Below are 16,160 nucleotides of genomic sequence, written 5' to 3' on the forward strand. Positions count from 1 at the left end.
TCTATGGGCATCAAATATTTAGGTGTGTAGTGTAAGCTCGATTAAAAAAACTAAATATCAAATGAACATTTGGCTAAAAGTCAAGATTCCAGGCCATTAAAAAAAAACTATTTTTATGACATGACAAGAGACAATTATCTACCTAATGTCAAATGTACCAGATTCGTAGTCAGACTCAGTGGTATTTTTCCTATTTTTTTTATTTGTTTTGAAGATAAACATAGTGTTTATCCGTACATTATTTAATCAACTTAATCTCATATTTTACAGAAGACTACGACGATACATACTGTTTGATCTGATAATATGGCTTTGTTTAGCTGCACCAGGTAGGTTTTTAGAATTATGTAACATTAAAAGGTTTTGTTTTGTTGATTTGTTTTTTTCCGTCATCATTTTAATTTCATGTTTTAGACTGGGAAGTAGAAGCGTACTAGCGAGCTTAAGCAGATTTCCTGCGAGGTTGAACAGCGTGAATTACGCTCAAGCCGCCTCTAATGCCCCTAAAATTACGTTTGTTAAGTTTGAGCCCCCAAAAGAAGAACATCATGATGTGAGGAATGCTAAGCTAAATCGTCCACTTTCTCCTCATTTAACAATATACTCCTTCCAACTGACTGCTGTGCTCTCTATCACACATAGAGCAACTGGTGAGTTTGACTTATTGTATTGACCGTTTATTGTTTTTATTATCCAATACCCTAACTAGAAGGTAGGTACTCAAAATCAGTACACATATAATTTGGCAAAAATCTAGTTGTAGTGTATTAGTGACGGTAGTTTCATGACCACTATGTTTTCAGACCACCAAACAATTATTGTTACTTTTTTAGGGACAAGATTTTATTTTAGGTGCTAAACTAGGGTAGTTAGTTGCAGACAAGGAGGCCAGGTAGAATGCTTGAGAAATGTTTCGTTGTAAATTAAGTAAAAAAATATTTTCAGGAATGATGTTGACAACATATGCCAGCGCACTTGGTATAGGGGCATTAGTGTCACAAAATGATATTTCACATTACATAACCATGATTGAAGGACTCAATCTTTCACCTGCCACTTTATTCTTGGCAAAAGTGATAATTGCTGCACCATTAGGCTACCACTTTGCTAATGGAATTAGACATTTGTATTGGGACACAGCCAAAGGATTGTCGATCAAAGAAGTGTATTCTACAGGATATGCCATGTTGGGGGCTGCTGCTGCCATAACACTTTTCTTAGCCGCATTGTAAATAAAGGTGTTCTCATTAGAATGTATAATATAAGAATCGTTGATTAATATTTATTGATGTAAGTAAATAAACTCATTGGAAATCAGACTTCATTTTTATTCAGATCTTTTCAACAGCTATGTCAGAAATTGTAAATCAAGAGAAATAAAATGGCTGTACAATATTCATTAATAATAGTGAAAACATTTAAGACTATTAAGCTATGCCACATGAAGAAATAACATCATGGATTGACTTGAATTTCTCAAAGTCAAGATTTTCAACTGTGGCTAATCCTTTGGCAGCATTCTGAAAAGAGAAACCCAATGAAATTCAGTCCAGTATTTTAAAATCTCATGTAGTAAAAACGAGACTTACATTGAAAATGACATTGTTGTTCTTCAAGAATTCTCCGTAAATGTTGAACAGGTCAGTTCTGGTGTCCAATAACTGTGCTAAGCTGAGTGGAGTGTGGGCAATAGAGACATCTGATAAAAAGTCCTTGGCTGATAGCCAGGTTCTGGATGGAGCCATCGCTATGTTACAAGTAGGATAGTTGGACAGAGTGTCACGGCCTCCCGTCTCTCGGTTCACACAGAGCAACTCATATTGTGAAGCATCAAAGTTTGATAAATCAGCACCTGTCAAAAGCAAAGTTTATAATAAGTGGTTAGATAAAGTCACAGCTGACATAGTGTTAAACAGTTATCTATAAAGAGTATAGCATAAATGAAAATGTTTCAAATGTGTTGATTGACGACTTACACTTCAAACTGGGACGAATGCTTTGTGATCTCTAAGTGTGCATATCTAAGTATTTAACATTATGCTATGTACTAGCGGCCCACAAATCCAACTTCGTATTTTTAACAAAAAGATAAGTACATAAAATATTATTTATGTAGAATTGATAAGAACGGAATGTATGAAAAGAGTGTGGAACGGAGCGTTAAGATGTGACTGAGAGAAAACTGAAAGAAAGGGAGAAGAGAATGACAGACCGAATGAAAGAGAAAAGGAAGATGGCGAAGATGGTTAAAAATGAGCAAGGCTTATTTTTTATTTTTTTTATTGCCCTTGTAGGCAGATGAGCATACGGCCCACCTAATGGTGAGTTGTTACCGTCGCCTATGGACTTCAGCAATGCCAGGGGCAGAGCCAAGCCGCTGCCTACCGTTTAATACTCTCCACAAGCCTCGTATGAAGAAGGACATGTCATAGCGCTCGGGAAACACCATGGAGGGGAGCTCATTCCATAGCCGGATGGTACGTGGCAAAAAAGACCTCTGGAAACGCACTGTGGATGACCGCAGTGGCTCCAGGTAGTATGGATGAACTCTACTCCGGTGGCGGGCGGTGCGATGGTAAAAACGAGATGCCGGTATCATCTCGAACAATTCCTCAGAGCACTCCCCATGGAACATACGGTACAAAATACAGAGAGAACCGAAGTCCCTCCGCAGATCCAGAGGTTCCAAACGATCCGTGAGAATGGGATTAAGTGTGAAAAGTGTTAATTCATTTTTAATTATTATTTTAACAGATTTTGGGACAGTGTAAGTTTTATTTTATGCGCTGCGATCCCTATTCTACATTTATGAATATTTTTAGATTGTTTTTTGTACTTACTCGACACAAAAGCGACATCGCCACGATCTTCCTGAAGACATTTCCAAGGACTGCTGTCACTTCCGCATTGTTTCTTTAATGATGATACATCATCACCTGCACACGGAAATTACAATGAAACTTAAAATACCATAAGTTTGGGACATACCATTTGGCTTAAAAATATTCACCGCTGGGATTGTTCTCTGGTTTGTCGACGCCTGGCAAACATGAACCGCCGGAGAAGAAATCACCAAAGTTCTTAATGCACTACAAATAAAATATAATAATGAGTTTGTTGCTATTCACAATTTTATTATCAGTGCTCGTTTAAGAGAGATCCTTACTTGATCAGGTTTTATGATCCTCTTGTTTATGAGATAATACAATGGAGCGTCAAGTCCACTGAAAGTGCCGTACGAACTGTGACAAGATCTGAAAAAAATAATAGTATATAGTCACCCGAAATTTCAGAAAGTGGGATGAAATTAAATGAGATGAGATGATACGGGATGAAATATAATCTTTGTAAAACAGTGGTCATTAACTAAGATTTTTTCGATGGACTTTTTGGAGGATCACGAGAAGGTACGTCCAGCGGCTTTGTTTCATTTTCCCACATTTGTGTTATTAAGCAGTTAATAAACCACCGCTATTACACATTTATACTCGAATAAACACTAAATAGACAAAATTTCACAAAATAAAACAAATCACACAACTTCACTCCTCCCGTTCCCGCCAAAAAGTCCCGGAAAGTGATAGGAAAATATATTGCACAGATAAGGCGAAATATTAAAAATTAATAATTTGATTTGTAGAAGCAAAAAATTTATACAAAATTGTACAAATCGCCTCTGGTTTATATCACGTGGATTATGTCACATAGCTTATTTTTAACCACCAACTATCACGGCAAAATAAATTCATACGGAGACACGACATAGTTTTAAATCTTTTCAGTTTTCCGCCAAAACCTAAAGTACTGATATAGCCCACAATTTTGTATTCCTTACTTCTTTCCTCTTAAATCTTCCATCTTATTGAAGGATGTTCCTTTTTTGACGACAGCCACAGCGTAGTTAGGAGTTTTCTTTTCTCCGTATACCTCGTGGAAGACCGGGTGCAAGACGTATTTCTTTGCTGCTGCAGCTACCCTCATGTCGTCGACTGATGCCAAATCGGAGCCATTGTCTTGAACCTAAAGGGAAACCGTGTGTAATTGGAGAAATTACATTTATATTTGAAATTTGATAAAACGCAATCCACACTGCCTGTTTATTTACTGGTGGTAAGACCTCTTGTGAGTCCGCACGGGTAAGTACCACCACCCCGCCTATTTCTGCCGTGAAGCAGTAATGCGTTTCGGTTTGAAGGGTGGGGCAGCCGTTGTACTGTTAAAACAGATCTTACAAATCGTGTCTCGAGGTAGGTTGTAGATGTCTATGGGTTCTGTTACCCACTTAATACCAGGTGGGCCGTGAGCTCGTCCATCCATCTAAGCAATAAATAAAAAACGGGTGTCGTATTCTAAAGTGACACATAAAAGAGAAAACTGTATTTATGTTAGGAATAAACTGTATAAACTGTGTTAGGACTAAGCTTACAAGAGAACGAGATAAAAATACTTCCGAAGGTTTCACTTCTATCGTCTGTGTTCTGCACACAATGTTTTATCAAATATGTTTCATTTAATTTTAATAATAAACGGTTTTGAGCAGTTCAAGGAAAAAAATAATGACACTTCAAGGTTTTCTGTATTTAATTTTGTCATTGATATTGACATATTTTCTTGTGAAAACTGACACTAAATGGTTTCCAAATATATATTTTTGGTAACATTAAAGTTCGCCAGTAAATACTACACAAAAAAAAAACAGAAAACAAAATAGTTGTATTGATAGATAAATCTTTATACATTTATAGATGTACCTATGTATTTAAAATCTTTAGATGATTGAAAAATGATACCTATATAATATTATTAAGACATAACAATGTGAATGTTGAGACCAGTTCCATCTTTTAGACCTTAGACCGTAAGGCATGATGCTTCGTGACCGATACAGGTAGGTGTTTGCGGTACCATTACCGTATATACCGGTACCGAAGTGACCCACTTAAACCTTACTTTAAACCAACGAAAAAAAAAAAAAAAAAACTTACGCTTTTAAGGCAGTCGGTTTCTGAAGCCTCTTGAACACAATCCAGGATGGGTCTGATGTCTCTACTGAACGCGAACACGGACATAGCTCTGCATTTGGCTAAAGCCACGTTTGATGTGACACACAATCTGGTGAATTAATGTTATTTTAGTACGGTGATTAAAAAAAAAACATAAATCGAATTAATTGAAACTTTTTTTTTATTTTATTGGCATCGGAGCTTACGGCGTGTATAAAATTTCATGTTAATCTGGCGTCAATTAAGAATCCGTTTTGTACAAAAAAAAAACATACATAGGTAATAAATGCGTCTAATTAAAACTAAATTTACAGATGTGGTCTTATTGTGCCTTTCTGGGACCACTTGATTTCTATCGACACAAACTCCTTTGCCAAAAAATAATTATGTACGTTATTATTAAAATTAAATTATTTTTTTATGTTTTTAAAAATTATATTAAAGAAAAAAAAATGTAATGCTATAAAAATACCTGACGACTAATTCGGGAGCACCGTGACCTCTTTCAATGACTTCGGTGTAGTTGGCCTTGTTCAAATAGTCAATGGCTTTGATCGGAATATTGTCGGCCACGTAGTGGATTTTGTCTGATAGCCCTAGAACTTTGGTGAACCACTCGGGTTGGTTTGAGGAACCTAGATGGGAGAAAACAAAGTTTCGAGAAAGAAAAAAAATGACAAAGTGACTGATGTTTTTTTTTCTCTTGCTCGATTGCGTTATGAAGGGTAGAAATAAGGAGCTTAATTAAGATGGCGCCACAGTAGCAAGAGGGCAAATTTTAAAAACAGCGCCATAAACTACTTAACTTCACTTCAATCTAGCACACTTCCTAAAACTGAAATGTTCATATCATTTTTACTTCCTCTACTAAGCGCTATTTCGGTGAATCTTCCAACAATGATTTGCTGTATTTAAGTGGAGACTTTTTCAACTTGTCTCTTATACAAGATGGTGCTCCTTACATCTACCCTCCATAGCTTGCATGAATATTCGACAATGACACTGCATTCGACATTGACTACTTTGAGGTCCTAGTACTAATTTTTCGTCATCCGTTCGCCATACGTTAGTACCTATTTCAAAGTTTGTCCCAAAAGTTCCCATATTAATGTGACCATCCAAAACCGTCTTTTCCAAAATTGGTAAAGGGTAACTAGCAAAGAGCAAGAAGAAAGTAAAGGTTGCTTTATTGAAGTTTTACAGAATTTGCAAGCAACATTTCTTAGGAGTGGTGGCTACTAAAAATCAGTATTCATAATAACTGTTATTAGATCTAAGTGTTTTTTTTAGGCTATCTTAAATCGTAGACATCATTAAGACTAGTTTTACGGTATAATCTCTCGAGATTTTTTAAATATTATTTTTGACGTTTTCAATCCTTTACAGTTTTCCTGGTCAAAGTGGTTTTATTGATATGTTAACTACATACCGGCATCAGCCAACTGCTTTATTTTCTCCCTCAGCGGGCTAAGTTTAGCCAGAACGTCGTTATGTCCGATCAGTCCCTGCCACGGTCTAGCTGCCCAAGAGCAGGCCTTGTCCCTTATCGGCACTTTAGAACCGTCCACGCAGAGATACCTGTATTCATCAGGGTTCTCGTTTGAAGGACTCGCTGGAGTGGTACCGACGGGCAACTGCAATGTAGGTAAATGGTTAACGCTGATCGCGGATCTGTTAATGGTTATTGTCAATTGAAATTTGACGTACTCCGAAGAATTTCCTGGTGAATATGACTTTGGTGAAGGCGACTTGTCCGTTGTTGTGAGCGAGACACTTCAATGCGCCCACGTAGCCGCTGAATTCGTCGGGATAGTCGCATCTCTCTGGATGTTCGCACATAGAGCATAGCTTGTTGTATTGGGCCTCTGGAATTGGAGTAGCAATGTACTTAAAACTGAAAGGTGATTGAATTGTAAATGGCTTTACTAGATTTAGGTTTAAGGTGGGATCTTTGAGTTGCGTAACTAAACAAGCAAAGATCGATCATAAATCGATGAGTATTAGAAAAAAAATTACAAGATAGAACTTAGCAGTAACTAAGTTTAAAAAGTTTTTACTACTATGCAAAATAATATTATGATAATTCTGAATGTAAATTTTGGGCATAGCGTAACAATGGTTGAGTATCACTGATCTAAGTAATTGATATATTTGGTACTTACTCCAAGCCGAGTTTGTTTTCGGATCCGGAGACCATTTACCTACGATGCAAGATTTCGTGAAGAACGTCGACAAGGCTTTTAGTTCGTTTTCCTTCGGCGAAATGCTGTGGTCGTTCATTTTTGGGAAAACTGCACGCTTCATCAGCATTGTTAGAGGGATCTAGTCGGCGAAAGTGTATTTATTTATTTAATTACCAAGCTTTAGAGATTAAGTTACCAACGAAAACATAACGACTTCGTTAAATTATTCATTAGTGTTTGGTTCTGAAGCCGAGTGTGCTTGTAAATTTCAAACTTGTGACAACAATCGATAAAAACAAAAATTGCGCTAATTTTAACTATACCCAAAACAACCTCAAGCACTAAAAGTAAATGTGCGCAAATATTTTGCAATCATTTTTGTGTCATGACGACTTTTCGGGTAAATAATGGTTAAACTCATGTTAAACTGGTTAATGTTGACACAGTAAACTTACAAGATAAATATATTCGGCATGGCGTCTCGTTTTTTGTTTTCTCCTTTACACACATATGTTATGTGTAATTTATATTGGATAAGATTCTCTTAGCCTAGACAGTTTCGCTATACGAGTATATAGGACTAAAATAGTTTCATATCTTTTGAATACATGAGCTTTAGCCAGAGGCCAGAGCGGACTTTCTTCAGAACTATGGAAACCCCCATGTCCGCTATCAGAGACGCAGAGGTAGGTAGGCCTAGCTTTTTTGTCAATTATCATCTATTGGCAATCTATGTGATGTTAGACGGTTGCAGGAAACTATAAAAATCCTCCTTTTCCTCGCGTTGTGTTCCTCAGTGTTGCAGATCGTGACCTTTATTTACCGACTGCACATAAACGATTTATTTTAATGGACCCTTGTCAGGGCTTAGAACCGATTGTGTCACTAATATGTTTATACATGGGAAACGATAAAGCGAAGATCTACCATTGACCGAGTGATCTTGCTCGGTAGACCGACGGTCTGATTGCTTTGGAATAAGCATAAATGTAAGATTCTTTTTGGTATTGCCGTTTTTACCGGATTTCTTCAATTCTATGCCTCCACTGAACAGTAATCTTTTAAACACAAAACGTAAATATGTTCCTTAATAAATTGCATCCAATATAGAAAGTCAATACTGGTAAAATCAATAAATTCGAGGGATTCATGCGGCAATAATCCTAGTTCGTATATTTTTTTAACGAAAATAGCTCTATTCTTTATTGTAACGGACAAAAAGGATATTGAAAGCCCAAACAAACCTATCCGATCTAATGGAATCTATTTGATTGAAGTAGAAAAGATTTGGGATTCACTAGATTTTTCTTTCTGTTATTATGATTCTCAAGTGGCACATTTAGTACGGACCTTAATGTGTTTATGTATGGTTTACTAATCTAAGATTTTAAAATTAGATACTGGCCGAACAAAAATACCTAAATGATTTAATTTTTGGCATTATTACATTAAAACTAAACACTAAATACAAAACTATCTTCTTTTGTTTTCTGAATTTTAAAAGAGGTTGAAGAATGGCTTCAATGATTACTTATTAAAAATACCTTTTGACTTGCCTACGGTTTCCATACGCTACAAAATATGTACAATGTACATCTACATACATATTCGCAGCTTTATTGAAATTCTAAGGGAATTATTAAGCAATCTCGATAATTCAGACAGCATCTGCTAGTCGAACTGGTATAACCATCCTTGAACCCGGAATGGCATTAACTGCATTCCGCCCGTTATGACTGGTTTTCGAAAATACACAGGTTTTAATATAATTTTCGTACTTAGCTATAAGGTCATAGAATATTAGATGCTTACACAAAATTATCTGGGAGGCTATTTATTGGGAATGGCTATGCCATCGCGGCTTCTTCAAAGCATTACCACTTCATCACGATAGTTCGTAATCGTATCTCTTTTCTAACTCCAACTCAACTAATTTTTGATTCAATTTGATGATACTTGTTCCCAAAGAAGGATAACGATAAATCACAACTTTAACTGGCAACAGGGCGCAATGTGAGCCTGCCTTATTGCGATGAAATAGTCATGCGTGCGGATTTGAAGGGTGGAACGGCCCTTATATAGAATTGTGAATGCAACCTTATTTTTTAAGCCAGTTGACGACATTCACGTAATGCTGATAGGCTTTGAGCACAGGAAAAAAAAAGTCGTAGCCTTGAGGATCCAGTTATTGGAGGTCAATCCTATATGACATTTAGAGAATTGGCCCTATTATTTATTAGTCTTTATGAATTAATATGTATAAGGCCGCGTCCTATTGCTAAATTCTATACTTCACAAAGTATACAGAGTATCAATTCGAAAATTATAACTAAGTGTATAAAAACAGAAGAAAAAATTTGATTAGATTTTCGTAACGACTGGTTTATGTGTTTTTAATGTGTCGGAATGCGGTATAGGCTATAATAATAGCGTTACAGGATTGAGTAGAATTTTACCTTGTATCCCACGTTTCTGTTAACTCCAGTATGACAGGACTTCAAGCCTTTCAGCTGGTCCAGATTGTTTATCGGTAAATCCTTATGGATGACAATTACTGCTTCGTAACGGAAAGGCGCTAGAAGATAAAAATGCTTATATTACAATCCAGTTCGTTGATGACGGCATCCTATTATCGACAGAATATATATTTAGTGTAGTTATGGTATATCAACCAAGTTATAGTCTGGAAAGTATATACACGTTTAGTTGACATTTGGACCATAACACGCTTGTCTCTGCAACAAATCTAAATTGAACAATAACTTATTGAATGTGTTCTATCGAGCTTGGGTGGACGTGGAGAAAAAAAAGCTCTTTCCATTATCTTTATAGTACAATGTAATCGGATCTATAAGTAATTTTGTAGCCGAAGCATGTTGGGAAACTTTCACTCAATATCGTTATGTAACTGTCTTAGAGTTCTTAGAGGAAATTTAAGTGTTCGGCTCAAAGGTGACTGACATTCGGTCGGGCTATGCTTAACGTCATATTAAATATTAATCATATTTAACGTTATTGGAGTACTGTTCAGATATGGACTATTTATGTCTGAAGGATATTTTCTTATAGGTTATTCTAATAGATTATGTGCGTGTTTTCTTTGAAAATTTACATGTATAAAGACTTTATTCACACCACGAAAAGCTGTACTAAGGGAAGGAATTATTAATTACCAGACTTAAGATCAATAATTGGTGTCGAGGTAGGCATCATAGAAGAAATCTGAACTGGGATAGCGACGTTTAGATAAGCTGGCATATACAAATCCAAACAAGATTCGCAGTCTTTCTACCGGATAAAATCACTCGCTCGATGAAATAAATATCTTCCTTTTGTATAACCATAATTGTATTTGGAAAACGAAATATAAAGAAGTTCTTATGTCGAATTGAACTTAATTGACAAAGACATACTTGAATTAAATTGTAGCAGGCTTAATTCTTGTAGCTAGGTGAATTATGATTTAGACCTGCTGAAAGTTAGGCTTATCCTATGTAACGGACGGTCCCACGCTTAATCTCATTTTGTCTATAGGGGTACGAAAACAAAGCCTCTAACTAAATGATCAGGAGCTCTCATTTTAATTTTAATACACTAAATATTTGTATGTTTACTTAAAGGTCTGGTTTAAGATTATATACATATATAAAACCTGAAGATAAAAACTTAAATGTATAGTGCAATACTATAATCAGAATAATAAGTGTTTGATAATTTAATAAAATAAACATACTTCGATTGGAGTAAAATCGGTATCGCGACTAACTGAGAAAATATGGTGGGAAACTCAGTGGGTTGTCTTTTGGTCGTCATGATAATTAATCGCGTTCCGCATTAATTGTTTTATTTAGAAAGAATGAAACTGTGCATTTTTCCGGGCGAGTTGCTTGTGATACTTTCTGGTCTGTGAACTGTAGTAAAGGTTACCATGGCATCTTTTGCTATGAGTATGCTTTGCTATTGTGTATGCGCGGGTAGATGAAAAATCTGTCATCGATTTAGGTAAAATCCGTTTTTATTTTGGGCCTAAATTGTAAAAAGAATAGTCATTTCCAGTACTTTACAGTTTTGGTGGTCACGGACGACTTAAGCCGTAAAAGAAGTTTAAATTACATACAGACGAGCTGTGTTCCGCTTTAAGAGCCTCCTCTTTTTATAGTTTAAAGTTGGATGAGTCATATGTACTAGTTTCAGAGTAGCATTAGCAGTTACGGATTAACCCATAGAAGCCCACTGAGTATATCGCCGGATCTTCTCAGTGGGTCGCGTTTCCGATCCGTGGGTAGATGCTGCTAAGCACTGCTCTTGCTAGGGCCAGTGTTATAAAACCTCTGGTTTGAGCCCCGAGAGCTCACCTACACGCTAGGGTAACGCTGATATAGCTTCTCAAGGCTATCAGCACAGATAGAAAAAAAAAAAGCATTTACGGTGCACAATTCATTCCTGCATATTTCTGAAGCGTTTAAATACAATTGAGACTTCCACTTCGAGCGGATGGTGGCGATGTAGTGTTTACGAGTCCCGGTAATGTGATCAAGTAGATAAATTTATTTTATTTATTATAGATATTATAGATTATATAGATAAATCATTGTTTGGAATATCGCGCTTCCAGAAAGTGACCGATTGTCAATATTTTTATTGGACAGTTTCCACTGATTCTTGTTTACAGCTTTATTGCTACTGAACTCGAAGCTTACGAGCTCATTGATCACATTACCGGGACTCGTAAACACTACATCGCCACCATCCGCTCGAAGTGGAAGTCTCAATTGTATTAAAACGCTTCAGAAATATGCAGGAATGAATTGTGCACCGTAAATGCTTTTTTTTTTCTGTGGCAATAGTGCCACAGAAGTTAGTAGCTTTTTTAATCTGGTTGGTTATTGTGGTATAACAAAAGAAGATGCACATAGGATGCACATTTTTTTTATTGCTTAAATGGGTGGACTAGGCTCACAGCCCACCTGGTGTTAAGTGGGTACTGGAGCCCATAGACATCTACAACGTAAATGCGCCACCCATATTGAGATCTAAGGTCTAAGGTCTCAAATATAGTTACAACGGCTGCCCTACCCTTCAAACCGAAACGCATTACTGCTTCACGGCAGAAATAGGCAGGGTAGGGGTACCTACCCGCGCGGACTCACAAGAGGTCCTACCACCAAGTCAAGTCCATCGTGCTACGGTCGCGCATGATGAAAAGATGTTATCTCTGCCATGCCCTACCTTATAACAAATATAACTTCTTTAATTACTTCAAAGCTACTTTCACAAAAAGGGTGCCCTTCAAATCGATGGATTTTGTTATTGCGTAGGGCTTACCATCCGGTTCTTCATCGGTTCTGTACTCCTGGAAAACGACGAAGTCCTGATTGGGTATTTTGGCGGCCACGTACATGTCTTCGGGGTCAACTGGAACGAAATCGGCTTGCCTCTGCTGAACGTAATTCAGACACTCCATTCTGATGACAATTTATGTGATATCAATTAATACACTTATTGTTCTTTGATTATGGGCATTTAATCAAATGAAACATTTCGATGCTTCAATGGTTTATGTTTTTGTTATTGTATTAGGAGAAAACGAGCCCATTTGATATTAAGTAGCATGACGTGATTGGGAATTTTGGAAAATATTGGAAATCTTTAGAGGAGGCCTTTGTCGAGAGACAAGCTGTTTTGAAACGACACCGAACGCCGAACGAAATACTTAATTATAAGTTGGATTTAAATTTAAGACTTAAGTAAAACAGCAATAACGGCTAATTTTATTTTAATTATTTTTTTTATTTTTTTATTGCTTAGACGGGTGGACGAGCTCACAGCCCACTTGGTGTTAAGTGGTTACTGGAGCCCATAGACATCACGCAAATGCGCCACCCACCTTGAGATATAAGTTCTAAGGTCACAAGAGGTCCTACTACCAGTAAAACATATTTTATTAAATTGACACTGGTCATTGGTCCTCGTCGCGTATGCAAATTTTCAAAGTAATTGGAGGAGGACGTCTTGAAGTCAAAAATTCGGTTACATACAAACATAGATATATACATACTACTACCATTAAACACACTAAACTAATAAAAGTGCGTTAAAATATATACGTGTGTCTCTTTAGTTTTAGCCCTCTCTGGATTATAATTATCCTTCATCTTGCCCGGGCTTTGAATGCGTAATGTAGGTTACAAACTCTTAATGTGAAACAATGTTTTTCCATTAGCGAAACGAAGTCTAGACGCGTTTTAGTACTTATCGTGAATACAGATCACTACAGAAGCCGGCACAATAACAACATTGCGCTTGTTTTCCTTATTTTATTATTATTTTTTATTGTTTTCGTTAACCACCGACTGACCTTTAATTTTATCTATAGCTGTGAGCAATTCGAATTTCGTATTGATATTGTTTAGTTTGTTTCGACTACATTTTTATCTGTTGCTTAATTATGAAATATGACTTTATGAAATTTCGGTTGTAATTTTTCGTTATTTTTCGCTGTTTACTTTCGCCTTAGTTAGCACTTTGATCTCGAAACTAAAATAATTCAGTAATACACAAAGAGAATAAATGCACTTGTCGACAATAATACTAACACTAATTAATAGAATGGAAATTGTTCCTACTTAAGATTTTTTTTTAAAACCTATTAACGAACTCTTGCGCCTAAAACCTTACTGGCCACTCAGTGTTTTTTTTTTTTAATTCTATAATTTCTACTACTTACCTATCTCTGGCGGGAATGCAGTCTAGTGTGACCTTGGATTTGGTCGGAATATCCACCATGTCCTGACACGCTTTCAGGTGTTGTGATGGCACGCATATTTTATCTAAGTAAAAAGTTATTGTGAAGTTTATTTAGTTTCTCAAACGTAGCTGAAAGTCTAATGTTTTGAATAATCTCATACTTAATTTACATATTACGTAAGATATATTCGTGAGTGAATGGGATTCTTATTCATTTCACCGAATTCGTTGAAGCAAACTTGTTCAGGAATGCCTTGTATAGACACAAAATAGTAGTTTAAAAAAAAACCGGTACCGACTCAAAATATCATGTTAGTGCACGTGATTGGAATTGATAAATTTGTTGAATGCAAGCAAGAAAAACGAATTGATTACAAGACGTTTTTTTCATCGTTAAGACTCATTAATTCAGTGCCGGTTAAAAAAGAAACAAATTGACAGATTTTTATGCTGGTAACACTAATACATTCTAAATTCAAATTTTTAAAGAACTCTGATTTTTTTTTAATTCTTAGCAATTAATAAACAAAAAAAACATACATGTAGTTTTCGCTGCGTTCACACATGCACAAATCAGGGTTATCAAAATGAAATATTTTAGAGCCATTGTCAAGGCAACCGACAAGCTCTGTTAAATGATCACTACTGATGAACGGACCAAGACGTTCTTTATTTATAATGTATTCACGCGCTACGAGCTTCTGATGTGTTATCTGTTTACACGAATGTGATTTATAAATGTTTTGAGCATGTTATTGTTCGACCGATTGAGATGGTTCCTTTAATGAATACCGAATAAATGTTGAGACTTGATGGTGGAGATCATATTGATATCTCTGGATTTTTCTAATGAAATACGTACTCAACAAATGTTCACGATTGACTTCCACGGTGAAGGAATAACATCGTGTAATAAAAATGAAACCCGCAAAATTATAATTTGCGTAATTACTGGTGGTAGGACCTCTTGTGAGTCCGCGCGGGTGGGTACCACCACCCTGCCTATTTCTGCCGTGAAGCAGTAATGCGTTTCGGTTTGAAGGGTGGGGCAGCCGTTGTAACTATACTTGAGACCTCAGAACTTGTATCCCAAGGTGGGTGGCGCATTTACGTTGTGGATGTCTATGGGCTCCAGTAACCACTTAACACCAGGTGGGCTGTGAGCTCGTCCACCCATCTAAGCAATAAATAAAAAAACGCCGAAATATTTTACTATAATATGTCAAGACCTGTATGTTACAGTTTTTACAAGTTGAACTATTAAATTTTATGGATTTTCTCTTGCTAGGGCTCCGTGAACTAACCTACCAGACACGGCGTAGCTGAAATAGCCACGTCCTTACGGATCCATCAAATCCAATAACCTTTGCATTAGACACCTTCAGGTCTAACACTAGGAGCAGGCTTAGAGACCCCGGTAACCGTACTCGTAGAAATCAACAAAGAGTTCGTCGTGTAACCTAATCCATGCATCAGCTCGCTGAGTTTTTCCCCCTTCTCAGCGGGTCGCGATTCCGATCCGGTAGTAGATTCGTGAAGCAGCTGCTCTTGTATTGTTAGGTCTCCTTCGGAGGCGCTAGGGCAGCTGTTAGCAAATCCCATCCCTCCTGGCTGAGCCTTTGCTCGCCCACCTGTCCTGGTGAAACTGGAATGGTCTCCGAGCTACAAGTAATCCTTCAATCCTAAAAAAAAACCTGTAATCGCCTCTTAGGTTACAATCGATTAAGTAGTGAAAAGAATAATTGAATTTTTGGTCTTTAAAAATAGAAACTTTTTACATACATAGTATAAGATTGTTGTCGGTCGGTCTATCCGATAGTTAAGACCGTTTTATTCAGAAACGGCAAGAAATTTAAACTTGATATGTGTACTAAATACTAAATTCTACGGCGGAAGTTTTTTTTATTGCTTAGATATGAGCACGAGCTCACAGCTGTTAAGTGGTTACCGGGACCCATAAACATCTACAACGTAAATTCCGCTTCCGATCTTGAGACATGAGTTCTAAGGCCTCAGTTTTACAGTACAACGGCTACCCTATCTTTCAAGCCGAAACGAATTTTTGCTATTTTTATTGCACACATATTTGCTTGCATACGAAAGAGAATAATACTCAAGCTACTTAAGATCGCAGCTATTTATTTTTATTTTGAAATTAAAATTTATATACATTATATCAACCTCGTAATTATAGAAGTTTTCCCTGTGTTAAAGATATTATTAACAA

General features: G+C 36.6%; 2 protein-coding genes across 3 annotated transcripts; one reads left to right on the plus strand and one right to left on the minus strand.

Annotated features, from left to right (window-relative positions):
• Positions 1-4: 4 nt before the first annotated feature.
• Positions 5-1,317, plus strand: LOC101742176 (succinate dehydrogenase cytochrome b560 subunit, mitochondrial). Of its 2 annotated transcripts, XM_004932662.5 has the most exons (4): positions 5-181; positions 271-329; positions 415-650; positions 946-1,317. In XM_004932662.5, the coding sequence occupies exons 2-4, from the start codon at positions 307-309 to the stop codon at positions 1,230-1,232; spliced, it is 546 nt and encodes a 181-aa protein (XP_004932719.1). In that variant the 5' UTR covers positions 5-181; positions 271-306; the 3' UTR covers positions 1,233-1,317. The 2 variants fall into 2 exon arrangements, with proteins under 2 accessions (XP_004932719.1, XP_062531250.1); XM_062675266.1 differs by having other exon boundaries at positions 131-329.
• Positions 1,308-14,564, minus strand: Tf (transferrin). The gene is given in 15 exon segments (NM_001043549.1): positions 1,308-1,520; positions 1,590-1,852; positions 2,841-2,936; positions 3,011-3,089; positions 3,167-3,254; positions 3,836-4,020; positions 4,986-5,112; positions 5,476-5,638; positions 6,433-6,637; positions 6,711-6,868; positions 7,166-7,325; positions 9,643-9,761; positions 12,512-12,651; positions 13,914-14,016; positions 14,474-14,564. Coding segments are annotated over 15 exon segments (2,046 nt in total). The 5' UTR covers positions 14,541-14,564; the 3' UTR covers positions 1,308-1,427.
• Between the last annotated feature and the right edge of the window lie 1,596 nt (positions 14,565-16,160).

This window comes from Bombyx mori, chromosome 23 (assembly GCF_030269925.1).
Source record: "Bombyx mori chromosome 23, ASM3026992v2".
Lineage (NCBI taxonomy): Eukaryota > Metazoa > Arthropoda > Insecta > Lepidoptera > Bombycidae > Bombyx > Bombyx mori.

Bases quoted from the DNA above. Each gene is read 5' to 3' on its own strand.
- LOC101742176 (XM_004932662.5), top strand. From the start codon at position 307: ATGGCTTTGTTTAGCTGCACCAG. The intron at 330-414 runs GTAGGTTTTTAG...TTCATGTTTTAG, and splicing joins GCTTTGTTTAGCTGCACCAG to ACTGGGAAGTAGAAGCGTAC. The intron at 651-945 runs GTGAGTTTGACT...AAATATTTTCAG, and splicing joins TATCACACATAGAGCAACTG to GAATGATGTTGACAACATAT.